Raw genomic sequence first — 27612 nt, 5'->3', positions numbered from 1 at the left:
ATATGTATTATATACACAGATATATAATACATATATAATACTATTACTTCAGAAGATGAGGATAATGTCCATTATCAGAAGTTTGTATGCTCTACTTGGTTATTAAAATATTTTTCAGCATGAGCCCTTTAGGAAAGATTCAGCCATATAATTTAGTAGGCACAAATCAGGATAATAATGGCAGTTGTGTGAGGAAAAGGCAAGAGATGTGATTTAAAGGTTGACTGGCATTTGAACAAAGAGTGCACATGACATACACATTCTAGCTAGCTTTCTGAGTATTCCTCAAATTCCTTGGGGAAAAAGAAATCCAAAAGTGATTTTTTTAAATGTTATTTATTTATTTAAGAGAGTGAGAACAAGTACGCACAAGTGAGGGGAGGGCCAGAGGGAGAGGGGAAATCTCAGGCAGACTCTGCTCACAGCATGGAACCCCATGCGGGGCTCAATCCCACACCTCTGAGGTCGTGACCGAGCTGAAACCAAGAGTCAGACACTAAACCAACAACCATACTAAACCATCTTAAACACCAAAAATGATGTTTAAAAAAACTGTAAAAATTTTAGAAAGTAAGAAGAGTTCTATTTGGGGCCCAGAAGTTATAAGGAACCCTAAAAGACAAAAGGCATTTGGACATTAGATTGAAGGAAGAAGCCAAGGTAAACTCAGAAAGAGACTATTAAAAAAGGTAGGTACAGCTTCTGGATATTCCCAGTTAGAGTCAGCAGATACTAAAAAAAAAAAAAAAAAAAAAAAGGCAGGGAGTCTTAGGATGACTATGATGCCCCCTCTTTGGGTTATAATTGATGATCTAACAAGATGGATTAGCTCCATACAATCTAAGCCCAATTGCAGCAAATTACAGCCAACAGTGGTGTCTGCTGTCAAGTAGAAACAATAAATAGAAATACTAGAAGCAAAGAAGACAGAGCTCCATATTTTGCTGAAATTGAGAAGAAAGTCCCTCCTGTTGCCCAGCAGTTTAAATACTTGCACTTCGCCTGCTCTGAATGATCACTGCAGTAGGCGGAGATAAGAATGTAGGGTATTTGAAGACAGATGAATACTCAACAAAAAAAATAATTGTTGAACAGTTTAAGAAAATAAACACTATGAAAATAGTCCTCAAAGATACCAAGTTCTAATCTCTGGAATCTGTAAATGTTACTTTACGTGGAGAAAAAAGGGTCTTTGCAGATGTGATTAAGGATTTTGCAATGGGGGGGCGGGGAATTAGCCTGGATTAGCCAGGTAGGTTCTTAAAAGGTTCTTATATAAGGTTCTTAGGGAAAGAAGCAAGGGGAAATCTGACACAGGAGAAAACAATGTTACCACAGAGGCAGAGAATGGAGTGATGTGGCCACTTGCTAAGGAATGCTGGCAGCCCCCAGCAGCTAGAAGAGGCAAGGAATGGATTCTCCAATAGAGCATCTGCAGAGAGATTGGCCCTGCCAAAACCTGGATTTCAGCCAGTGATACTGATACCAGACTTCTGGACTCCAGAACTGTAAGAGTAAATTTCTTTTAATATAAGCCACCAAGTTTATAATTTGTTACAAGAGCCATCAGAACTATTTTAGGCATTCAAAAAGGAGAAGAGGAAGAGGAAGAATTAACATCAGAGAAGACAAAAATTAATAGAAAAGAATAAAATAAACATTTAGAAATATATAAGTAATATTTTCAAAACATGACTGAAGGGATGCCTGCATGGCTTAGTCAGTAAAGTGTCTGACACTTAAGTTTGACTTAGGTCATGATCTCATTGGTCATGGTATAAATCAAGCCCCAAGACTGCTCTGCACTCAGCAGGCAGTCTGCTTGGGGATCGTCTCCCTCTGCCCCTGCACTCTCTCAAACAAATAGATATTTAAAACAACAACAACAAAAAAAGGTGAGTGAGGTTGTTGGATCTTAGAAATAAGAAAAAGAATCCATTAACATCCAGAAAATGAAGAACTCCAGAGATATGCTGAGTAGCACAGAGCAATGTTTTCATCTAAAAGAGAGAACTAAGCAATTGCTCTAGATTACAGAGCAAAAAGACAAAGAATACATGTAAGAAAGGTTAGGAGAAATGAATTCTAGGTCCAGAAGTTCTAATACCAGTCTTATAGTTGAAGAGGGGAATAAAAGGAAGGGAAAGAAAGAAACTCAAAATAAAGGAAGAAGCATATAAAAAGTAGAAAACAAGAGTCCAGGAATTATATAGGTCCATATAATTATATGAGTGCTAAACAGGATGGATGAAAATGGATCCACACTTACACCATCTTTCTATTATTATAAAACACCAAGGATAAAGTGCAAAGTCCTTTAAATTTCCAGAGATGAGCCTTCTGCAGAGAAAAAAAAATTACCTATAATAGTACTAGGATAAGATAAATATCTAACTTATTAGTGATTCTGGATACTTAGGAGCAGTGATTTCAAATGAGGGAAAATGATGCCTTATATTGTCAAAGAAAGTGAATTTTTAATTCAAACCTTTCTCATAGAACAAGATCCTAACCTAGATGACTTCCACAGTGAATTCTATCAAACAATATTCTTTTTGAAAACAAAGGAGGAGGGAACCCTTATAACTTATTTTAGAAAGATAAAAAATTGTTGATACCAACATTTGGCAAAGATATTACAAGAACAGAAAATTACAAACCAATATCTCTTATGAGCATGAATGTAAAAATATTTAATAAAGACTCTGTTAGAAGTTGAATTGTGTGCTCCCTCCAAAAAAAAAAAAAAAAAATATGTTGAAGCCCTACCCCTGTGTGTAACCATGAAGGGGTCTTATTTGGAATAGGATCTTTGCAGATGTAATCAAGTTAAAAAGAGGTCATACTGGATTAGGGTGGGGCCTAATCCATAACTGATATACTTACAAGAGGGAAATTTGGATACAAACTGACACTGAGGGAGAATGACTTTGATGAAGGAGGCAAAGATTGGAATGATGCAGTTTCAGACCAAGAATGCCAAGGATTGCCAGGAACCAAGGGTCTTCACTTGAGAGAAGTGTGGTCCTGCCACCATCCTGATTTCAGACTTTAGCCTCCAGAACTGTGAGAGAATCAATTTCTGTTGTTTTAAAGCATCCAGATTGTGGCAATTTGTTACAGCAGTCATAGGGAAATAATACAGCCTCAAAGGCCAATATTGTAAATTTAACTACATTTTTATGTGAAACTTCTGTATGACAAAGGACCTAGAAGCCAAATTAAAAAATATAATTTTTAGAAACAAGAAATCAGAAAATACCACATGCACATTATTAAAGACAGAGCTAAGAAATAGAATAAAACACATGAATATGAACCAAGAAATGATCTTGTATATGCCCTTTTTAAATGTCTAGAGAGTCAATATAAAGAGTTTTTTGGGGGGAGGCTGGGTCGCACAGTGGATTAAGTGTCTGACTCTTGGTTTCAGTTCAGGTCGTGATCTCAGGGTCTTAGGATCACGCCCTGCATTGGGTTCCACAGTCAGTGTGGAGTCTCTCTCTCTCTTTCTCTCTCTCTCAAGTAAATAAATAAATCTTTAAAAGAAAAAAAAAAGTGTCTAGAAGGAAAATTTCCATGTATAGGGTAAACAAAGGATCAGCATCTTTAGTACATAAAGAACTTCCACAAACCTATAAAAAGACTATGATCAGGCATTTTACTGAAGGTAAAATACAAATGGTTAATGCATATATGAAAAGATGCCTAACCACAGTTATAATCTAGAAATATAAAACAATGCTGTGTTATGCACATTCTGCTAAAATTTTCTTGTGTATGGGTTTTGTTTGGGGGGCGATTAGGGATATAGGGAGATTGGCACTCTTCATTGTTGGTGGGAGTATTTGTAAAGAGGTACTCATATTATTTTTGAGAATATAACTTGGTCCTTTTATTTTATAGGCAAAGTTATCATTTTAAAACACATAGCACCTTCTCCTTATTTGTCTGACAGAAATACTCTCATATACAAACAATGAAGGATGACAAGGATTTATATTCAGCAGTTAGTATTTGTTTAAAAAAATGAAAAAAACAAAACAGCCTAAATGTCCTGTAGTAGCAGAATGATAACATCAGTTCTGATGCATGCAACAGAAAAAAATTATAGAGCAGATGTACTGACCTGGCAAGACTGCTAAGACATTCTTAAGTGGAACCAAAAAACCTGACTTGCAGAACAAGTATATCAATTATGTTGATGCCTGAAGTTATTTCTATGTGTATATATAAACAGCTCTTACTGCATTGAGAAAGATCTAGAAGGATATACCTAAACATTACATTGTTTCTAAGACTGATAGAGGATGATCTGTATTATTCAAGAGGGACTTTAACTTTGATATTTTGTTTGCATTTGTTGTGATAATGCATTAAGACATTTTATACTTTTAAAAAATAAAACAGCTACAAAAAAACTGTACTCCTTCATGTTTGGAGCATTTCGTGTATTCTAAATTCACCTTAATTTCTGAATACCACATTTTAGATTACATGAAATCCTCTAAACATGAAGAAGTATATGTGTGTGTGTGTGTGTGTGTGCACGTGCATGTGCCTATGTGTGTTATGATGTGTGTGTATATATCCACACACATACAAAATATATATATGTATGCATGCATATGTATATATACACAAACATGAAGAAGTACATATATATATATATATGAAAGGTGACTAGATATATATAATTTAGAAATACATTTGTAGATGCAGAAGAATTGCAAGAATAGCTCAAAGAACACCCAATTAGGGGCACCTGGGTAGCTCACTCATTAAGCTTCTGCCTTTGGCTCAAGTTATGATCCCAGGGTCCTGGGATCGAGCCTTACATCAGGCTCCCTGCTACTCCCTCTCCCCCTCCCCCTGCTTGTGTTCCCTCTCTCACTGTGTCTCTCTCTGTCACATAAATGAATAAAATCTTAAAAAAAAAAAAAAAGAACACCCAATTAACTTCACCTAATTTCCCCACTTGTTAACATTTTATCACATTTGCTTTTCTCTTTCCTTCAGTTATGATCTTTATTTTTCTGAACCGTTTGAAAGCTGCAGATTTATCACTTCTAGTTCTCTAGTGTATATTTCCTTCAAAGAAGGACACTATTCTATTTATATGTACATAAAGAAGTAGTTTTATGCATATAAATACTCAGTTCTGTGTGCTGTTCTGCACTTGCTTTTCCCCCTCTCCTCTCCAGAATGTAGTTATCCCAATCAAAAAACTAACATTGATACAACATTATCTTGTAATCCACAAAACTCATTCAGATTTCACCAATTTTCCTGGCAATTTTTTGTCTCCTTTTTCTTTTATGGTTCAGGATCCAAACCAGGATCGTGGTTATAGAGTATTTCTTTTCATGTCTCTTTAGTTTTCTTTAACCTAGAGTAGTTAGTCACCCAAGCTTGCCCTGTCTTTCATGACCTTCACAGTGTTAAAGAGTAAGGCCTTTCCTTGTGTTAGCTCACCTTTAAAGTAGGTCCACTATTTATTTCCATTCAGTTTCAAGTCTGTTAGCTTTCTTCACTGCAGTCACCATTTTTTCCCTTTATAATTGATAGATCTTTTATGGGAACATCCTCTGAGACTTTGCCAGTATTTCTGTTCCTTGTTAAGCCTGTACCCATCAGCCTTAGTGTTCATTGGTAATTCCCACCTGAAGCAGCTACACTATGATGATTGTCAGATAGTGACTTAAATTTCCATTATTCCTTCTTTGTTCCTATTCTACTGTAAAAAAAGAGTTTCCCTTTTTGTCTATATAACCTGTATGGACTCATGGGATCCTGTATTAGTAATAGGTTACAACCTGTTGAATTTCACTGTACATTTTGATGTTAAAATGCTCTCACTTTGGTCCAATGAGAACCCCTTCAAGGTGGGTTCTGTGCCATTTTGTCAAGCATCTGTCATTCTTTTTACACATCCTTCCTATGATAGGCTGAATGATGTTCCCCCAAGGATGTCCATATCCTAATTCCACAAACCCATCGGGATTCTCTGGGTGAGCCAATGTAATCACTGAAGGGAGCAGTTGGGAGGAGGTTAAGAAAAAGGAGAGAAGGAGAAGATGTGACGGCAGAAGCAGAGGGTCAGGATGATATCAAGATGCCATGCTACTAGCCTTGAAGATAGAAGAAAGAGTGATGGTTCCTTAGCATGGTGAACGTGACTTCTTTTCTTTCTACCTCTTGTACATCCTGTACGTTGTTATGAAGAAATCCAAACATTTTCTAACCTCAAATGGGTTTTTCTTAAGCCAGATACTGAGCTACATTTTCCAATTACTTATTTTTTATCTCTTCACCCTCTTTAATTCTAACATTATTTTCTTATAGCAGCCTATAGATGGTTGTATCTGACCTTCACTTTTAACTGGAGCCACTTTGAAAAACTTATTTTACATACAAAATAGTGTGCCTTTTATAAATTTTGTGGTAAAACTATGGTAGGGAAATTTTTTTTTTGCATAAATGATGATTTTATTCTGCAAGTCAAATATTTCAACAACAATTTTCTTTTTTTTTTTTTTTAATTTCTTTTCAGCGTAACAGTATTCATTGTTTTTGCACCACACCCAGTGCTCCATGCAATTTGTGCCCTCCTTAATACCCACCACCTGGTTCCCCCAACCACCCACTCCCCGCCCCTTCAAAACCCTCAGGTTGTTTTTCAGAGTCCATAGTCTCTCGGTTCATCTCCCCTTCGAATTTCCCTCAACTCCCTTCTATGGTAGGGAATTTATAAAGATGCACATTAATGCTTAAAAGTTACTTTGGTGATTCTCTTTAGTAGTTTGGAGTCTGACAATACAGTGTTTAAGGGAGAATCAGTAAGTAGTAAAGTATAAAATCATCAACCAGACCATAAGGTACATCAGTTGCTATGGCAATTCATTTTTCCCAAACTATAGCCTATGTTTCTGGAATACTGATACCAACTGATCCAACTTGGATATTGATCCAGAGCTTCCTCAAACTAAGTTCCCAAGGGTCTTGTTTTAAAAGGGACATCCTGGAGATGGGAAGTTGTTACAAGTATAAATTTTGCATTTAGCCAAATCAGGTATAAATTCTAGAAATGACACTTCCTATCTGGGCAGCTATGAGAAGATACTTAATTTCTCTAAATTAAGTCTTTATTTCTAAAAAGGAGATTATAATGTCTTCTAGGTAGATATTAGATGAGAGAATGTACAAATATTACACAGGTAGTAAGTATTCAATAAATAACAGCTATTATTAATAAGAATTATTTTAGTTGCCTAGAGTAATGTATTACAGTACAAACTTAAATCACAATATGGTATCACTTCTTACTAATCCTTACATCAGTGATAGATGGAAGTTCTTTTCTGCTCTTTGTTTCTTTGTTTCTTCCAAGAAATTTTAAAGGTATATATGGGGTCAATCTGATTATATTTACATTGCATTTAGTAAAATATCTAGCAATAAAGAAATAAACTATTGGGGCGCCTGGGTGGCTCAGTGGGTTAATGCCTCTGCCTTCGGCTCAGGTCATGATCTCAGGGTCCTGAGATCGAGCCCCGCATCGGGCTCTCTGCTCAGCAGGGAGCCTGCTTCTCCGCCCCCTGCCTGCCTCTCTGCTTCCTTGTGATTTGTCTGTCAAATAAATAAATAAAATCTTAAAAAAAAAAAAAAAAAAAAAAAAGAGTAAGAAATAAACTATTGTTGTTACTAAAGTGGTATATGTCCATCAGGGTTCCTTCTGTATTCAAAAGTGTTTCAAAGATGCTATTTTTTATAATTAATTAATTAATTGATTTGACAGAGAGAGATCACAAGTAGGAAGAGAGGCAGAGAGAGAGAGAGAGGAGGAAGCAGGCTCCCTGCGGAGGAGAGAGCCCGATGTGGGACTCGATCCCAGGACCCCGGGATCATGACCTGAGCCAAAGGCAGAGGCTTTAACCCACTGAGCCACCCAGGCGCCCAAAGATGCAATGTTCTAAACACGATTGGGTTTTGCTGTTAGTTGACAATATAACAATGGCCAGTTAGTTAGACAGCAACCTAGTTATCATGTAGTTACTTAGGTTGAATTTAACTTTGGTGAATTAGTGATATTTTTGTCAGTCTTAGTAGTTCCTGTTGTAATGAGTCTGGAAAGGTGAAAAGTGTATTCAAATGTATGTTTTTATCATTAAACATTTTACATCAGGTGAATATTACATAGTGGATGGGCTCTTGACTCAGTTGGTAGAAAACAGATAAATTGGAAATGTAAGATCTCTTCTTCAATAAGACTGGCCCAATTACTATTATTTCACCATAATGGCAACATCTGCCAGGGAAATTAAAATAAAATTTCCTCCCTAAGGAGACTCTGCCTGCTCCAGCTAAAGCTGTGTGTATACAGGGAATGCCAGGAAATTCTGACATATTGTTGGAGCAAACACTTCAAAAATATCTTGTGTTTTTTCTGTTTTAGCAACTTCACTGTGTGGTGGTTGGAAGTGAAAATGCCAAGCGATATTTTGAAGCAGTTCAAGGATCAAAAGAGCATCGAGGAGAGCTTTTTGGGGTCTATAATCTCTTCAAACTAAGGTCCCAAGGGTCTTGTCTTACAAAGGACATTCTTGAGGTGTGAAATTGTTCCCTGACCTTTTCAGTAATATTTTAAATACAGTTTTCTCCTTCAGGAAATTTGAAATACAATTGCTGGTACCTTCTCAGAGGAATTTGGGGTTTTCTTAGTAAAAAATGCCTTGTGTTTAGAATTTTGACTTTTAGAAAAATAGGAAGTGAATTATTGTACCTCTAAGCTAAGATTTGCCCATATGTAATTGTAAATAAGGTATACACACAAACACAGATACATACAGTAGATTGTATGACCTCCAAGACCATTTTCACACTGGCAAAGAGAAATATATTATTTTGAAAACAGCTGCTAAAGTCAGAAACTAAAAAAAAAAAAGAGAGAGAGAGAGAGAGAGAAAGACACTTTCCTAAATAAACAAAAATATAAAATGTGTTTTGATTAAAAGTTACCAAATACTCCCTGAGATGCACTCTCATGTCTCATGGACATTTTTGTTTTCTGTTCCCAATAAAAATTCCACACCAATATTTCAAACTCTCCCAGTTGTGTTCATCCTCAGCATACAGATGTTTCTTATTCTTCAAACAGAAATTTCTATCTTTTTTTTTTTAATCTCTTAAATTCTTTGCTATGTCAGGATACTAAGAGTATTAGCCTGTTTTATAGTTGATACTGATAGGAGTATTATAAAATCCTGGAATAGCATCTTTTTCAATCCCCTAATCATATAGATGAGGAAAATGAGCCTCAGAAAACTTTCCCTTAACCTCCAAGACTTTGTAGTAAAACCTTCATGTACTTCATTGATTTAGTCAGTTTCATAAAAACAGGTTAAGAACAATTGGTCCCTGCCCTTAAAGAACTTAGATCATCTTGATGAGAGGTGGATGAAAACACTTAAATAATGAACATGTAATATCAGTAAGTATGTTAAGCAAGATGGCTAAGAGGAAGGCATATATTGTGTATATCCTGTGAATATTGCAACTATTATACAGTGTCTGATGTATATTGCTGAATTTTTATTTTATAGTAACTATTTGGTTTGAATTGAGTGGCCCATTTGAAGTTCCCCTGTCCTGGGACGCCTGTCTGGGTTAGTTGCAAGAGCATGTGACTCTTGATCTCAGTGTTGTGAGTTCAAGCCCCATGTTGGGTGTAGAGATTACTTTAAAATAAATTAAAAAAATAAAATAAAATTAGATCCCCCTGTCTTTTTCTTGAATATGCCATCTCTTTCATGGACTTGTTCTTTCCCATTCCTTTTTTATAATCAGTAACCCTGTTAGTATTCCAAGCTCCCCTCAAATCCTGCTTCCTTCTCAGAGTAATACCTAACATACCAACTATATTGGTGTTTCTCATTTGAAATTATTATCTATAAAGTATGTTAGCAATATATGACTTAAGCCTTTTTCTCTCATTTATCAAATATTTGAGTCTATATTAGAATAGCAGCCTATTGGGGTGCCTGGGTGGCTCAGTGGGTTAAAGCCTCTGCCTTCGGCTCAGGTCATGATCCCAGGGTCCTGGGATCGAGTCCCACATCGGGCTCTCCACTCAGCGAGAAGCCTGCTTCCATTCCTCTCTCTCTGCCTGCCTCTCTGCCTACTTGTGATCTCTGCCTCTCAAATAAATAAATAAAATCTTAAAAAAAAAAAAAAAGAATAGCAGCCTATTTCTTAAGCAAATGTTAGGTAAGACACTCAGTATGACAAGTTATTAAGTGGAAAGTTCTCTTCTTTTCTGGTTGTCCTAAGTATATCTTGTTTCTCCTCCAGGACTGTTTATTAATGACAGGACTCTCCATGTCTTCTATCTTGTTTGTGGTAAAATATGCTTCTTACTAGGCACATTACCAGCACCCCAATATTAAATTAAATTTTGAATTAAAATTGCTCATTTGTTATCAGCCAGAATTTAAAATTATTCAAGCCAGATGCTTACAGGCTAGAATAAATATCTCTTCCCCTAAAAAAATAAATAATAATAATAATTATTATTATTATTATTATTATTCAGGCATGGTTAGATTCATGCTGCTTTTGGCCTAACAGCGTTTTAAAATACTATTATTCCAAGCCCTATATAATGGAAGCATATATCACAAAGTAAAAGATGAACTTCACTTCCTACAATACATTTTTAATTTTTAAAGGTTATAGAAAATTCCTTTTAAAATGTTTTAAGACATAGACATTTTCATATAGAGCACTTTTAATCTGATGATTTCCAGGCTATTTAGTTTTACTTTGCACTGACTTTGTTATCTATATTTATATCATGGTCTCCCTTTAGAGAGCTAATTTCAAAAATGTCTACTGAGTATATGCTAAATGTCAGCTAGCACACATCATAGAGCTAGGCATACAGAAATGAAAAAATAGACAAAAAGCCCTACCTACAAAAAATTTACCTTCTATTTTGGGGAAACAAATAATAAACCAAAAAAATGATATAGCCTATTATGACAATAGGCTCTAAGGATAAAAATAGAGCAGGTAGAAGATGAATGACTTCTGGAGATCTAATGCCCAGTGTCAGGATTGTTGTCAAAACTGCTAATGGAGTGGATCTTAAATGTTCTCACTACCAAAAAAAAAAAAAAAAAAAAATCATTCTGTGGCATGATAGAGATGTTAGCTAAAGCTGTGGTGGTGACCATATTACAATATATAAATGTATCAAAACATGCTGTACACCTTAAGTGTACATAATGTCATATGCAAAATATATTCTAATAAAAAAAAAAGAATAGAGCAGGGAAGGGAAATAGGAAGACTGTCACCGAAAGAGCATTGCAGTTTTAGCTGGAGTAGCCAAGGAAGGGCTCACTAGGAGGTTCCAATTGATTCTTTGAAGAGGTGAAGGAGGAAGATGTGTTTTACACAGAGGAACAAATACAAAAGCCCTGCAGGAGGAGCATGCCCAGCAGAATTTCCAAATGGCAGGAAAGCCAGAGTGGCTGGAGTGGAGTGAGCAAGAGAGAGGGCCAGAGAGATGACAGGAAGCCAGGTCACAGGGGTACTGTGACTTTGACTCTGAGTGACAAGAAAAACAAGAACAGAAGAGAAACATAGTCTGACCTCTACAATTGAGATTAAATATGAAGAATTAGACTATAGAGGAAACATGAAAGCAGAAGGAAAATGCCAGCTAGGTCGATACTGCAATAATCCAGCCAAGAGATGATGGTGGTTTAGACCAGAGCAACAGTGGTGGATGGTGTAAGAACTGGCCAGATCCTGTATGTTACCGAGGTGGTGCTGGCAGGATTTGCTGGTGCATTAGATACAGGGTATGAGAAAAAAAGAGCCATTAAGGATGACTCCAAGGTGTTTGGCCTGAGAAACAGAAGACCAGAGTGGCTGCTTACCTATCACAAAGGGGTTCTGACGGGATTGAGAATTTCTGGCACTGCCTGTTCCATCCGTAGTAGCCATCTGGCTTCAGAAAGCATAGATACAGTACTGGGATGGAGACTTCCCTGCCCCTGCCCACCCCCGCAGTAATTGCCTCTAAGTTCTGGAAGAAAAGATCTCAAAGAACTATTTATCATTCTCCACAGTTCTGGAAGGGAGATTCTGACTTGTTGCCCTGGCTACCAGGTGGCTGGAACCATGCCATTGGTAAATATGTGTATTTCTAAGTTGGGCATCTGTATTTCCCCTTGTTCAGTCCACAAATAAAGTCTTAAAGGAGAAATAATTTGACTTCCTTTTGAAGGAGAATTTAATGGTCTAGAATCTAGGCCATTAAGTACCTTTGCAGAATGGTATATCAAAAGCTTTAAAAGAATAAATACTTTCCCAAAAGATCTAACAAGGCTGTTACACAATTAGGATCGTTTTTTAGTTTCATATTAAATGGACCTTTTCATTTGATGTTTATTGACCAAAGGGATCAATAAGCATATTTTAGTGAATATGTACACTAAGCAGTATAGGCTAGAATATCGCGTTCCCAATATTCAACATTACCTGTACTACTTGATATGCTAATAATATGTCCTTACTATAATTATTATGTAGACATAGTTACTAGGGATATCGTTATTGGGTAAATATGTAACATTTTTTCCATTCTCTCTCCCCTACTAGAACTGTTAGTAGAGTTGGCTGAAAAGTACTATTTTCTACCTGAAAAAGACATTTTAAGACAAGAAATAAGAGTACTTTATGGGCCCAGCACACTTCCACCATACCTCTCTATTACCTAAGAATTATGAACATTTTAAAATGTTATGGAAACTTTATATAAGTTTATAGTAATTAACAAAATTGAAAGATAATATTAAGAAAGCTAAAACAGTGCTCGCTTTAGCAGCACATAGACTAAAACTGGAACAACCCAGAGAAGATTAGCATGGCCCCTATATAAGGATGCCTTGCAAAGTCCCACAGCGCTCCCTATTTTTAAAAAAAGGCTAAAGCAAGCCGCTCTCAGTTTGCCTTTCTTAGTTCCAAGTTTTAGCCTGCCACTGCTATTGTAAAATATTTTACAGTTATTTGCATTCTTTATAGAGAGAAGGCAAAGTGGAAGCAGGGATCATGACGGCCACATCATGGTTGAAAGAGGAGCCTCTGGTACACAAACAAGAAACGGTAAGCAATTTTTGAATCTGTAGCCTAGGACTCTTGCGACAATTGGTATTGGGACAATTTTAAGTTACTTTTCCTTTATCTTCATTTTTCAGTGTGTGAAGAAAAAAGTCTTTAAAAAAGTCAAGGACACAACGTCAGAGGACTGTCAGTTAAATGAACAATTTAGGCTAATTTCACATTTCATAAGAACAAAGTCAAGAACAATCAGCAGTCATTTACATCCAAACTGGAATTTTAACTATACCAAACTATAAATCCAAAATTAAATACACTGTATAAGTGAACAATCCAACCTAACTGAACAGTTTTTCACTAACCAAAAACTTAAATGGAAAGATAGTAACCAGTGTGTGTTTAAGATTATTAAATCCAAACATCAGAATTATTCTCTAACTCAAACATCTTTTATTTGAGTCTTTGATCTTGTGATCTTTTTGGTAGTTGGTCTTCTCACGTACTACAAAATCTATATTGTCATCATAAGGCCTCTTTAAAAGTAAAGAATCTACATGTGGAAGGTTTTTGTTGTTGTTTTTGCTGGGGATTTTTTTTTTCTTGCTTTTAGAGATTTATACGTTTAAACTAGCTTAATGATTTGGAACATGGAGTGAATATTTTTCTAACTTTATAGAAATACATGAGTAGCAAATGTTGGCAGAAGTACTACTGGATTAAAAAAAAAGTATTACTGGATAATACTTTCCCCAAATCTTTTCCTAATAAAGCCTTGGTCTTAAGAAACTAGAGGATATATTTAGCTCTAATTGATGTAAAAAGAATAAATACTGGATTTAAATTTGTAGAAAATTTTACTTTAGAATATCTAAAATATTTTCTTTATTTCTGATGGTCAGGATTCTATCAAATCTTATTCTTATTTTTAATCCATTAGAACCATTTTCTACTTGTGAATTCTTTACTTTGTTAATGCCTACAAATTTGGTTTTTTTCTTAAAGTGTGGTTGGAAATATGTGGACTACAGTAAGCAAGTTGTGTACTTTTCACTTCTGAGACCAGAATCAGTCCCTACACTTCAGAAGCTGACTGCTCTGCTCTGTGTTTTCCTTACATATAAATTGATTACGTGGTATTCTGTTTAAACTTCTAGTTATTTTGGAAGGTTACTCAACTTGAAAAAACAGTGTACCAGACTGTAATATTGAATCCTTTACATTTGTTTATAAAATGCTATACTTTCAGAAAATGCCAAGTGATATATTAGTTATCTGCCCAAATTTAATTCCCTTCCAGTGTGATAGATTTGATATTATCTTGACATTTTCTAATGTTTCTGTTACTGCTTCTTACATAGTCTAAAGAGACTGGCTGTCAAGAACACAGAAGTCTAGAACAACCTGTGGAGTTGCCAACAAATGAAGCATGTGATCTCTGCAGTGATTTTAGTGATGATGAATCAGTGGGGAGCTCAAGAACAAAGACAGCTAAAAACAAAGCATCTGACTCAAGTAAAGCTTTGGGTTCTCCTGGACAGCTTACCCTACTCCACTGTGGTTTCTCTAAATTGTTTGAAACAAAATACAAAGCAGTTGAGGATTGTGATGGAAATATTGCCTCTGATGATGAAAGTTCTGATGAACAGCCCAAGTGTCTTTCAACAGAAGCCAAAGATGTTGGTTATCAGAAATGTCATGACTCTCTTGGTACCTCAAAACACCAGAAATTAGCTAGTATCCTAAATCCAAATGAAAAATGTATTTTTGATAAAAGTGAGAAAATTTTCAAACGAAATATTTTTTCAGAGTCTGGTGATGAGGAACATTTTAAAAATACAGCTGACCACCATTGCACTTTACCAAATGTCACAGAATCAGAAGATAGTGATGTCATCTTTCCTACACAATATACGACTCAGAGATGCCCTAAGAATGGTATAAAGTTTAAGCCACTTGTGGATGGATCTCGAGATTCTGAAACAGATAATCCTGTAAAAATAAGAAATAATGGTGATGATAGAAAGACTGATGTCAAAGGAAATAGACAAATTTCAAAACAATTAAATCCTGAGAACATGAGCCTGAAATCTATTATGAAAAGAAAAGGCAGAAGTGATATTAGTGATGAGTCTGATGACATTGAAATTTCCTCTGAGTCAAGAGTAAGAAAGCGAAGAACTACCAGTTCTTTGAGGTTTAAGAGAAAAAAGGAAATTAAAAAGGAACTTCTCACTTTTTCTAAAACAATGAAGAAAACAGATCAACTGTATACAGCAGATGGAGATTGTAACTCTCAGGCTATTGATGATTTTTCATCCTCAGATGATGATTTAACTGTTCGCCACATCAGTTTGTCTAAACAGAGCCATCCACCAAAAACTATAAAAGATAGAATCAATTTCTCTTCAAAATTGCCTAACCATAAGGAAAATGGCACTTGTATGCCAAGAAAATCAATCAAACTTTCAAATGAGAAAATTGTCAATCAAGAGCAGGTGTATGAGTCAATGGATAAATTTTTAGGTAACTATAGATACATTTTGAAAACTTTATGTTACATTATTTGTTTTGTGCATTCAGATAGCTCTGTAAGATACAGATGCTTGAACTGGCTTGTAAAATAGTTCTATAGTCACGATGCTGTATTGAGGCACAAATGAGGAAGTGGGTGGAAGGTAGGTAAAGGGAAGACCACCAGGTCAGCATAGTGAACTTGTTATCCACCCCAGAACCCCCTCCAAGTACCCCATCTGAGTCACAGCCCCCACAAGACTTCATTTAGTCTTGACCTACAGGTAACTTTAAATTTAATGGTCTTCTTCCATCCTTATGTGAGTGTCTCACCAGTGCGTGTGATTGTCAGAAGCTTATTTTCTAGTAGATCCCTCAAGAAGTGCTCCTGAGGATAACACCTCCTGAGATTCCTGTTGGTAACAGTCTGTGCCCTTTATATTTAAAAGTCATTTTGCCAGATATAAAATCATTGACTCACACTTTCTTTTCTAAAAGTATTTTAAATATGAGGCTTCATTTTCTTTTGGCATGAAGTGTTGTATTACATGTTCTTTTTCTTCCCCCGGGATGTCCAAAGAATTTCTTTTCTTTTCATTTTTGTCCAGTAAATGTACTACATTGTGTTTGAACGTTTGTCTTAGTTTGACTTGCTTTAACAAACTCCCGTGGACTGCATGGCTTAAACATTTATTTCTCATAGTTCTGAAGAGTGGAAGTCCAAGATCAGGACCTCATCCTGGCCTACAGAAGGCTGCTGTCTTGCTGTGTCCTCACATGGTGGAGACAGGAATCACCTCTCTTGGGCGCCTGGGTGGCTCAGTCCATTAAATGTCTGCCTTCTGCTTAGGTCATGACCCGGGAGTCCTGGTACCAAGCCCCACATCGGGCTCCTTGCTCAATGGGTAGTCTGCTTCTCCCTCTGGCCCTCTCCCTCTCTTTCTTTTTAAAAAAGAAAGAAAGAATCTCTCTTGGGTCTCTTTTTTTAAGGGCAGTAGTCCCATTCTTTAGAACTTCACCTTCATGACCTAATTATCTCCCAAAGGCCTACCCTTCAAATACCATCTCACTAGGGGTTAGGGCTTCAACATACAAATTTTGGAGGGACACAAACATTCAGCCCATACCAGTGTTGGTTATTCTGGGTCAGTAGTTTCATAATATAGTTTCAACTCGGTTTTTCTCTTGGGAAAGCTTTCTTGTACTAGTATTTTTAGTTACTTTTCGTATCCCTTTGCTTTGGTTTTCTTCTTCAGATACTCCTATTACTCAAATATTCAGTTTTCTTTGCCTGTCTTCATTATTTGTCACATTGTCTCAAATCTTTTCTTTTCCATTTCTTTTTGCTTTTTAAAAATATCCTTCCATTTTTCTTAAAGCATTAGTTATTATTTGTTCCCTTTTATGTTCCTGCAGTTTAGTCTTCATTTTTGAATTTTTTTTTTTTTTTAAATTTCCAAACCTTTCTTGAGTCCTGTCCATCCACTTCTGAGTTTTATAATTCTGACTGGTGTCAGAATTATGTATCTTACCATTTTCTTAATGTTTTTTACCTCATTTTGAAATCAGTTACAATTTTAATCTGCTTTGTGAGCACATGTTTATGGCATATTTTCATTCTGCTGCTTATTTTTTTTTCTCATAATAATTTTTTTGAGATTGACCCTCTTGCTCATTCTTATAGAAATTATTTTCCCTGAATTTTTTAAGTGAGGCAGAGTTTAGGATATTTTTTACTAAGTTCACAAAGATCCGTATCTGTTTTTTTGTACAGTGTTCAAAACTATTGTGGGATTTCCTGCCTCTGTCGGTACCCACTGCTTTGCTTTACACCTTCTCTTTCCTTCATTCCCAATCTTCCTATCCTGTTCTTTTTTACTCCCTCCGAGCAGTCTTTCTTCATCATGTGGCCCTGACTTGGGAGCCCTGGGGGATCAGTTTGGAGAGTTCCTAAGAGCTAGTTTGTTTTGTTCTCTCAGGTCTTCTTATTGTAAGCCCCCTGCACCTACTCAGCTTTGGAGGACTTCCCAAATTTAGCTACTCATCTCCAAGTGGCCCACCATGCTCTCCAGGACATACTCATCGAGTGTTCTAGGCTCTTCTGTTCTCAGATCAGATGCCACCTTGTTGCTCCCTTGTTGCACCCATGCTGTCTATTTGTATTTTAGGGTGTCTTATTACTTAATTTGTTTATGTGTTGTCTGTGGCCTTTCGTTTTGCTCACTAATTGCTGGCTATTTTTTGGTAGGGATTCAGAGATTGAAAAATCACTTCCCCTGCTACCAGCTACCACCATCTGCTGAGAATCTGTTTAGTGATTTTAAGAGTTAGCATCATTTCTAAAAGTATCTGACTCATTCCTGAGGGGGGAAAAAAAAAGAAAACTATGTGAAAGAAGCTGATGTATAAGCGAGGATAGTTTGATATAGGAACTTTAATCATTGTGTTTGACTTATTTACATATAAAGTTTTCTTTTGTGGTTATTCAAAAGTTCATTATGATATATATTTTGATACCCTTGTAACTCAGTGCTGGACTATCCTTTGGTTTGATTTAGGTTTGAGAAATTGTTGCATAAACTGTTCTTTAAAAGATCAGCTGAGCTGTTTTTGTTTTTTACTGTGTAAAAGATGTCAGTGGTGTGGAACTAAAGCTATTTTGAATAATACATAAAACATGTCATCAAAATTAAGAAAAATCTGACTGAATTTTCTGCCAGAAGAATCCTTGATCCTTCTAAAGGTTTAAAACTTTTGCCTTGCACACTACTTGGCATTTTGCGATTTAAGGAGAATACTGTCTTGGTTGTTCTTTATGTTATTTAATATTTGTTTTCTCACGATTATCAGTTTTGCTTGAGAGGTTCAGGACTGAAACAGCACAAGTGTTGAAGGTCATAATTAAGGTTCATTGCTAGAGATGTTTGAGGGAGCTTTTACAGACCTCAGTTCTAGCCTTCTCTTTTATGGCCACAAATTAAAAGTAAATTATAGGTGCCTAGAAGCAAAGCAATAAAAAATGTAGCTATTTTTTAGAACTTAGTTAATTTTTTTCATTTCCTAAAAAGCTCCCAGTCTTGACATTCTCTGGGCATATGTACAAAAAAGACAAAATACAAACAGTAAAATTGAACAAAGCCAACCAAACGAAACTCCCTGGTCATAAACCTCAGCTCCCACTCCATTGTTGTAATCAAGTACGTGTTTAAAGGAATAGATAGATGAGGTCAGCACTGCTGTTTAAATTAGTAAACAATTTTTAAATCAATAGGAACACAAATCCATAGAGATGACCCTTCACCGTGACTTTTTTCTTAGCCAAAACCCTCATTCAGGTTGAAATCTAAAGGTTGATATCCAATCTCAGAAATTCTCATATTGATGAGAAGGAAGAGTCATTTCCAAGTTAACCTAGACCAATATGTTTGAACTCTTTTCATTTAAAAAGAAAATAGAATATTATGATGTTAACATACAAACTCAATGTTTTTCTTGAGGATTAAGAATAAAGCATTACTTCTTTTTTAGTATATTGCTGATAATTTTTAAAGTATACATGGAACCCTATTGCTTGACAATGAAACATCACTTAATAAACACCAATTGCCTCCCAGATGGTGTTCAGGAAGTGGCTTATATTCACTCCAACCAGACTGTGATTGGATCCAGCAAAGCTGAAAATCACATGAGCCGATGGGCAGCACGGGATGTGTTTGAATTGAAGCAGTTTTCCCAGCTTCCCGCCAATGTAGCTGTTTGCACTTCTAAGGTAAGAGAACACAGGGTCCTGACATCTTTAGTATTTAGAAGTTACTCAATAGGATCTTCTCTAAATACTTCCTCAAAAAAAGTGGCTACTTAGACTATAAGTGACATACAAACAAGTATAAAAAACAGAATGCCATTTGGAGCACTGTTGTGCTAAAATATTTTATATTAAAAGGCACATCTATATTTAAATGCCTAACAGTGTTGAGTTGCTTAATAATGCCTCTTAATAAAAGTTTGCCAAAAAATTAGAAATCTGAGGGAATCATTCAGTTAAATCAGAATCAAAACCACTTACACTGATATAGAAAAGGGAAGTGTATGATTAGATTTCCTTCAAAATTTTTCATGCACAAACATGAAAGGCATGCACAAAACTTAACTTCATATAGAATTTATATATATATGTATGTATGTGTATATACATATATATTTTTTTTTGAGAGAGACAGTATGCATGAGGACGAGTAGGGGTCGGGGGCTGAGGGGCAGAGGGAGAAAAAGAGAGAGAATCTTCAACAGACTCTACACCCAGCATGGAGCCCAATGTGGGGCTCTGTCTCATGATCCTGAAATCATAACCTGAGGCAAAATCAAGAGCTGGACACTTAACCGACTGAGCCACTGAGATGCCCCTAGAATTTATATTTTTAAAAAGGATTCATATAATGTTAAAAGTAATAAGTAGATCCTCTGCACTTTTCTTATTTAAAATTGCTATTATATAAAAATAAGGATTTATGTAAATATGGTATTTTATTTACACATAGTCACTTTCATCCAATGTTTTCAAAAATGTTTTCTTCTCTTTGGCTTATTATTCTTTATTCCTGGCTTTATTATTCCTTTATTCCTATTATTCTTTATTCCTTTATTCCTGATTGTCTGAGAAGTTTTTCTATCACTTTATGTGTAGGAGTTAAAAACCAGTACTGTATATAACAATGATACTTTGTTTCTAGTTAGTACTACTTTTTTAAGAATGAATCAAGGGAAATGCCTCTGAACTGTCAAGCTGTCTTTATTTATTTGTACCTCCTCTGGTTCCTCAAAGGATTTGGATTGTCCTAACAATAAAATCAGAATACAAAATGAAATTCAAAAACAAGGAAAATATAAATTAAACTAGAAGTTTAATTAACTTCTAGTTTAATAGAAAGTTAAATGCAAATATATAGACATAATGTTCTTAGCCAGATATTTTTTTAAATGACAAGTTTGAGTTTCCTGGTAGACAAAACAAAGGAAGTAAACAATTTATTTAGTGTTTTCTCAACTACCGCATTTGGAAATGTGTGTGGGCACTTTGGGTGGTCACAGTGACTGAGTGCCCGAGTGGCATTAATGTCTGAAGGCCAGGGAAACTAAATGGCTGTTGTGGGGGAGGGGGGACCATCCCACATGCCAAGAATTGTTCTGTTCAAAATGCCATAACACCCTGCTGAGAAGCACTGAGCTAAATTGTTGTCCTTAAGGAAAAGAAAAAGAAAAAAAAATGCTGGCTCTTCTAAGGAGGAAGAAAGCTTTTCCTAGCACTTAATTTGAGGGAAATTTGTCACCTGGGATTTTAAATGGTGGCTACCGAATGATCTAGTGAGCAATGAGTTGTCTGATAATATCCTTAGAGTAAATGAAATAACAGACTTTGAAAGGCTGTGCTTTTAGCATTTTTCATTCTAATCCAAAGGCACAATGCCACAATATAACACATGAAAGCATTCTTTCATGACCCACATACGCTGCCCTTTTAATATATTCTCATTTGATCTAGGAATATACCATATCTCAACCAACACTGTAGAGAGCTATTTCTATAGCTGGTCTACCTTGTAAACGAGCTATCTGAAAAAGGTAAGCAGAAATATGCTGGGTTTGCCAGAAATGTACTATATTAGAAAGAAGAGCCTATCAGAATCTCTTAAATAGACAACTAATTTTTTCTTAGGGTTGTATTTTTCAACCATACTCACCTTTTTTTTTAACCATGCCCTTATCCAAACAAACAAATTTTAATGTGAAAACATCAGCTAATTTGGCAAACCCCTGTAGTAGATGTTAATGAAATCATTTAACTGGATATTTGTTGTTGGTTTATTTAAATATTTCTCAGAAAACAAATTTGCAGTCTCATGTAATTCTTTCCAAAGCAGATCTGAGAAGCAACCACCTAAATATAAAAGAAATAAAGGTCCCTTTGGAACCTTCTCAAGGCAAATTGTAAAAAATTAAAATGGTAGAAATACACTTTGCCCTTAATTAGGCCAAGGAACAAGAGCAAGGGAGTTCCTTTATCCTTATGTTAGCAATCCCAGTAGTTCTCAATCTTTTTTAGCCCTAACATTCTTGAGGTAGACAGCACAATCTTGTCAGAAACTTTGTCTCTTCACAGTGATTTTTGGAGTGAGGGACATTTCTTACCAAGAAACAAGTTGAAATATTCATCCCCTAGGATTTCTAATATGCCCTTTGAGGCTGTATGTCTCCCCATCACACACAAACCAACTTAGTAAACCTTGTTGCAGGGTGCATGAAGAAATGTGTTGTTCAATGACTAAATCATAGTGGGTGTAAAATATTCAGGCAAGTTTTAAAGCCACTAAGCAGGAGGTCCCATCCCATGCCACCAGTGCTAGCAGGCCAAGAACAGTCTGTACAAACATGCTCATCACAGCAGCCAGCCTCTTTTTAAATCAATACTTGATACAGTAAAATTCCAACAGAGTAAGATTCAGTCCCTCAGATTTTACCTCTACCATTTAATACATCAGGTTAATAATACCGCTGTAATTTCTTGAAAGTTGTAATGAAAATTTCTTGAAAGAAGTAATGTACACCACAAAGTCACTTAGGGACAGTACATGATTTAGGATCAAAAAAGAAAATTCTTACTTGTTATAAGAAAATCAGAATTTCCAAAATAGTGATCTTATGTATTTATGATGTTCTTAATTTTTCACCACCATCAAAGACTGAAACTATTGGTTTTTTTGACATACAACTACAACTCCTGAGACATGTCTCACGCTTTCCTCCTTTTAGTTTGGTTAGTAATAAAGGCCTTATGTAATGAGTTTCATTTTCAATTTGTTGAACTCTGTAATCTTCCAGGAGCCAAAGTTATAACTAGCCTATGGCGTGAACTCCATTCAGAATGTCAGTTTAGATTGTAGCTCTACTTCATACTTCCTGTGTGACCCTGAGAAAGGCACTTACTTTCTCTGTGCCTCAATTTCTTTGTGTTTAAAATACAAAATAATTATATTTCTTACCTCAAAAAGTTGTTGTGAAACTAAATGAGGTAAAACACCCTTGACGGTACCTGACACAAAGTAAGCACTCAGTGAGAAATAGGTATTGTCATCACTGGGTAAGACTAATGTCTAGTCTCTAATTCCCCTGGAAGGGAGGTATCAGTGAGGAAAAATAATCCATAAATAGCTGTATGCAACCATATTTAATTATAAATAAAAGAATGGGTGATATTAGCAAATCTGGGGCTTTGGACTCCCTTAAAAAGAAAAACAAGAATATTCATGGTAGAATATCCTTCAGAAGTTTATATGTGACTACTGAGATTTTGCTTATGAAAATAGAAAGCCATCAGTACTTTATAATTTATATTAGTTTATTCTAAATATTCTGTATTAGAATTGGAGATATTAGTAACTTTTCTGCGTAAAGCTGATAGATTTACTTTATTTTGATTCACTGATTGAAGTGACTCCTTTTAATTCAAGATATCTCTATAGCTGCTGACATTCAAATGAGTGAGACATCACTCTACCATCAGACTAGCCTTTCATATTATCTCTGTATATCATATTCTTGGTTCTCATCATTATAAATCTTCTGGAAACTAAATACCACCTCAGTAATGTCAGGGAGATGGAACTATGGTGGTATCCTTTTTCTCTTTTTACTAAAACTATTTATAAAGATGGTTAAATTAGGATAACTGGAAAGACTTTTTAAAAAATAGTATTACTTTACATAGGTGAGATATTGATGACATTTCAGAGTCATCTCACAGAAGTTCCAAGTAAACAAATTCATAATCACCGATTTCATCATATCTGGTCAAAATTACTTACACACCTTTAATGAGTAAGTCACCGAAACACACCATCATCTTTGGTTAGAGATAATGTATGTCACTCAGTGAGAGAACTGTAGAGCGGTGGTGGCGATAGCGTGTGGTGGCAATAGTGAATTTGCAGTTTTCAAAAAAATTGAAAGTTGTTATGGGAAGAAAGGAGAATAAACTAAGGTAAAGGGAAACAAAGCAAAAGAGGCTCAGCCATAGTGTCAGAAAATATCTGCAAACCTCTTGCTTCTAAAGTCTCCAGAAATCCCCAGACCTCCCACCTACAGTACAGTATCTTTCATCTTGGGGCTCACATCCAGAATCTTTATTACTGAGAATTCTTCTGAGTGCTTCTTGTCTGTCACCAAAGTTTTATTAGAGACCTTTATTTGTGTTTGAAAAGATTGTGTGTGCGTGTGTGTGTGCATATGCTTGCGTGTGGTCTGTGTGTGTGTGTGTCTGCAGCCAGATGCAGATGTGTTGTCTCACTTCCTAAGAAAATGAAACAAATCCTATTTACTTGTATGAAGGCAACATACATTTAACAGTAGTCACAATATGCAAGTGTTTCACTCTCCAAGGAATACTATAGTTGAGTGTAAGTAGGAGCTTTTAACTAAATTTGCAAAGGAGTATACAAACTAAATGGAAAGGTTACAAAAAAGAAGTAATGTACACCACAATCCTAGATGAACTCCTATGATCCTTTTAGAGTTTCTCAGTCCTTTTGATGTAATTATTGATAACCAAAATGACAAGAGCTCAGAACCTGCTTTTCAAATTCAGCCATATATTAGAAGGCCTCAAATATACTATCTTTTCTGTGTTTCTTATAGTTCAGACTTTTATAAATGGGTTTCAACTTATATATTATATAGATGTCTTGAATGAAAACCTGTCTCTCCTAAAATAAATTTCTAATCAAACTTGGTTATTTAGTAATACAAACATATAAAATAAGAACTCGTTTTGGCTTAAGTTTAGATATTTTAGAGCCGTTTCTGAAGACAGCTTATCTTAAAAGATGAGATGTCTGATAACAAGAGGGAAAATGTGGGTGGTTTCGGTTTAAACTCAGACCAGAAAGAAATGTTTTTAAGCATCTCAAAGGACTGACTGATAATACCTTTATTAAAGTTAATTTGTCCTTTTAATATATGGAAGTATGTAACAGAATTTAGCTATACCTGTTTGTGGTGTGGGGCCTCATTTTTTCAATCAACTGCATGTTTTCAACTTAAGTATACTTAAAGTTTTCTGAAAAGAAATGTACAAAGACAGCATTCAATTAAGGATTAATCACTATGGCAACTGAGACATGGTGACCCAGAGGAGGGGATGTATTCTCCCCTCCGTTTCCTGCCAGCTGTCATGGTCAACCTCTGTGCCTGAATCCACGCCAAAATATAGACTGTGACCAACTCTAAGAAACTATATCTGTATTTTTATAAATTGGTACAAGTATCAGACTATAAAAGAAGACTTAATCCCCTGAATTGGATGACAGACACTTGGCACTCTTGCCAGTGTTTGACAGAGAAATAACGGGTCGCTTTGTAGTAAAACCTGGATTAATAGTAAACCCTCCTTTATGTTATTGCAGTGTGGTGTAAATGAGAGGCCTAAGCACTCTGTCAGCCCAGGCCCGGGGGAGCGTGGGGAAGGGTGCCTTTTATAACCCGTGCAGGTTTAAGCACTGCTCAGAATACTGTAAATACAAAATGTTGTGTTAGTAAGAACTCCTCTTTCTTGTATTCGCATTAGATTGGCATTTTGTAGATTTCTTTAAGAAAGGATTTCTATGAGCTATGGTGGATTTGATTGCAGTATGTTTATACAGCTTTTGGAGTCAGCAAGGAGGGATGGACTGTTTATAATGAAGTCGACTTTGGGGAGATATAGCATTCCATTATCCTATTTTTCAGAATAGTGAATGGCATGATGGTTTAAAGTAATCGTTCACAAATGACTGGTTTATGAAGTAGTTGAGTAAGGAAGGTTTATGGTTTCAGCATGGAACAAAATTAACTCTTACTGGGTGAGATTTCTTATGGTTTTATCGTTTTTCTTTCTATAGCTAGATGCTAATTTTATGATATTTGTATCAGAAAGTTATTCTTTCAAGTAATTTGAGTAGAGATCAAGATTTTTCTAATTTTGTGTGTGTGTGTGTTTGTGGGCATGAAGACTTTCTATCTTTGGAACTAGGGTTGATTCAGAAAGATAGTAATAATTCATGAAGAACACCTGTTACCTAGTCAGAGGAAGGAGACTCTGATATTAACTTTAAATACACACACCTAGTCCCCTCCTAGCTAGTGGCTGTGAGTAGACATGACATCCTTCCTCACAGTGGTGTTACCAGGATTAAAGGAGTAACTTGACTGCTGAGCTTGTGTACAAAGCATATTCAGCTTCTTGCAAGAAAGACATTGAAATTACTCAGAAGATGATAGAAATTTCTATTCTTGTAATTATGATTGTTGCTGATCAGTAAAGGCAATGAGTGAGACTCCCTACAATGTCCTAATATGATTTTTATTGTTAATAGTACCAACAATAGCATGTGTTAGAAAACCATAGAAGATGTCTAGTTCTCTAATTTTATAGATGAAGGACCTACTTGAGCTATGGCTCACTTTTCATGAAGAATTCTATAGGAAAAATGCATTTGAAAGGAATTATAAACTAATTTAACAATGAATTGGACTGACACCAATAATCTTTGCTTAACAAGATGTAGTTGGATTCTAACTCTTCTTCTAGTCAGTCATTGTTCCAATTGCATAGAAGATAGATGTTGCTTCTTAAAACAATTTCTCCATTTAGAATAGTTGGAAGATTCTAAATAGTTAAAAAATACTATTTCTTCAAATAATGCTTTTTCATTAACAATATAAAAACTTAAAGATATATGATCTCATTGAACTGTGATTGACTCTACCTAGTGACTTAAAGAAAGTTAAACACATAACATCCCTTTTCAAATTATATTTTATCCCTCTGTGAAAACCGTGGTATCAATTGGACATGGCCACTTAATAGAAACACCTATTGCCTTGTCATCTGAGACTCTTGTCTCTATGCATTTGAATTCTGAATTTTTATAGGATGAATAAAACAAAATTTTAAGACAAGAGAATCATAGCATTTCAGAATTTGGAGGATTCTTGGAGACTATTTAATGCAAATGAATTGTTTTTACTGATTTTTAAAAATCAGATGGTAAGTGATTTCCCTCAGGCCCAATAATATCAGTAAGCTTAGATGCCTATAGTCTTTCAACATTTCTATCTTCTTTTGTGCTTTTTCCCTCAGTTCCTTTGGCTTCTATTTTGGTTTGGAGGTTTTACTTTTTTTTTTTTTTTTTAACTCCATTTTACTTTTCCAGTATGAAAAATCAGTCTAATTTTCCAAAATAACTTGCCTATGAAGAACATCCTCACTTTAGCAGTTGAACAAAAAATCCAGGTGGACTGAATGTATCCTTTACTTAAAAAAATTTTTTTTAGATACTTAAAACTATCTGGTGTACACTTTCATAAACACCATGACTTAGCAACAGGCAGCACAGAGTGAGAGTTCACAAAATGTTGGTCATTGGGAATTCCTGCACAAAAGTATTACATAAGGCACAATCATCTTCACTACGACATCAAGGCTCCTGCACTTTTAGCTCCACAAGTTAATATAAAACTAGGTATTGCTGGCAGATCATATAAGCATATTAGTCATTTTAGAGCAGCATAAAGGCTGGTATTCATTTTCACTCATTTTCACTCTTTGTCATCTGTTGGCCATAGTGCTGGAATAGGAAACCACTCAAGAATGGAGAACATAGGTAACCGTGTCAGAAAAGATATCCCTACCCATGCATGACTTTGAGCTTCCTCATTTAGCAGTAATAATACATCTAAACAGTCACTTTGGGCCTTAATTTTCTGTCTTCCAAAGTTCTGTGAAATGTCTTTTTGTGCTTCTTTTCCATGGCACACAAGGCCTATCTCAGTTGGGTCCCAGCTTGCTTTTTCAGCCTCATTCTGCTACACTCATTCAAAGTTACTGATACTTTGTATAAATCACTATGCTAGACATTGGGGATATAAAGATAAACAGGCTCT

At 35.6% G+C, this 27612-nt stretch overlaps 1 protein-coding gene and 1 non-coding gene across 3 annotated transcripts in view; both read left to right on the top strand.

The window, feature by feature from the left end:
• ERCC6L2 (ERCC excision repair 6 like 2) overlaps positions 1 to 27612 on the top strand; it is a 148116-nt gene that overhangs the window by 96209 nt on the left and 24295 nt on the right. For both annotated transcript variants that reach the window (XM_059411717.1, XM_059411718.1), the window contains exons 14-17: positions 8456 to 8608; positions 13093 to 13173; positions 14487 to 15651; positions 19254 to 19408. In XM_059411717.1, the coding sequence (XP_059267700.1) occupies positions 8456 to 8608; positions 13093 to 13173; positions 14487 to 15651; positions 19254 to 19408 (1554 nt within the window). The remainder of the gene's footprint in view (positions 1 to 8455; positions 8609 to 13092; positions 13174 to 14486; positions 15652 to 19253; positions 19409 to 27612) is intronic.
• On the top strand, positions 12880 to 12986 carry LOC132025230 (U6 spliceosomal RNA). The gene has a single exon (XR_009406495.1). It is a non-coding gene; the product is annotated as a U6 spliceosomal RNA (small nuclear RNA).

The sequence above is a fragment of the Mustela nigripes genome, chromosome 9 (assembly GCF_022355385.1).
Source record: "Mustela nigripes isolate SB6536 chromosome 9, MUSNIG.SB6536, whole genome shotgun sequence".
NCBI lineage: Eukaryota > Metazoa > Chordata > Mammalia > Carnivora > Mustelidae > Mustela > Mustela nigripes.
The sequence above is the reverse complement of the archived record's forward strand: the minus strand, read 5'-3'. Positions and strand labels throughout refer to the sequence as shown.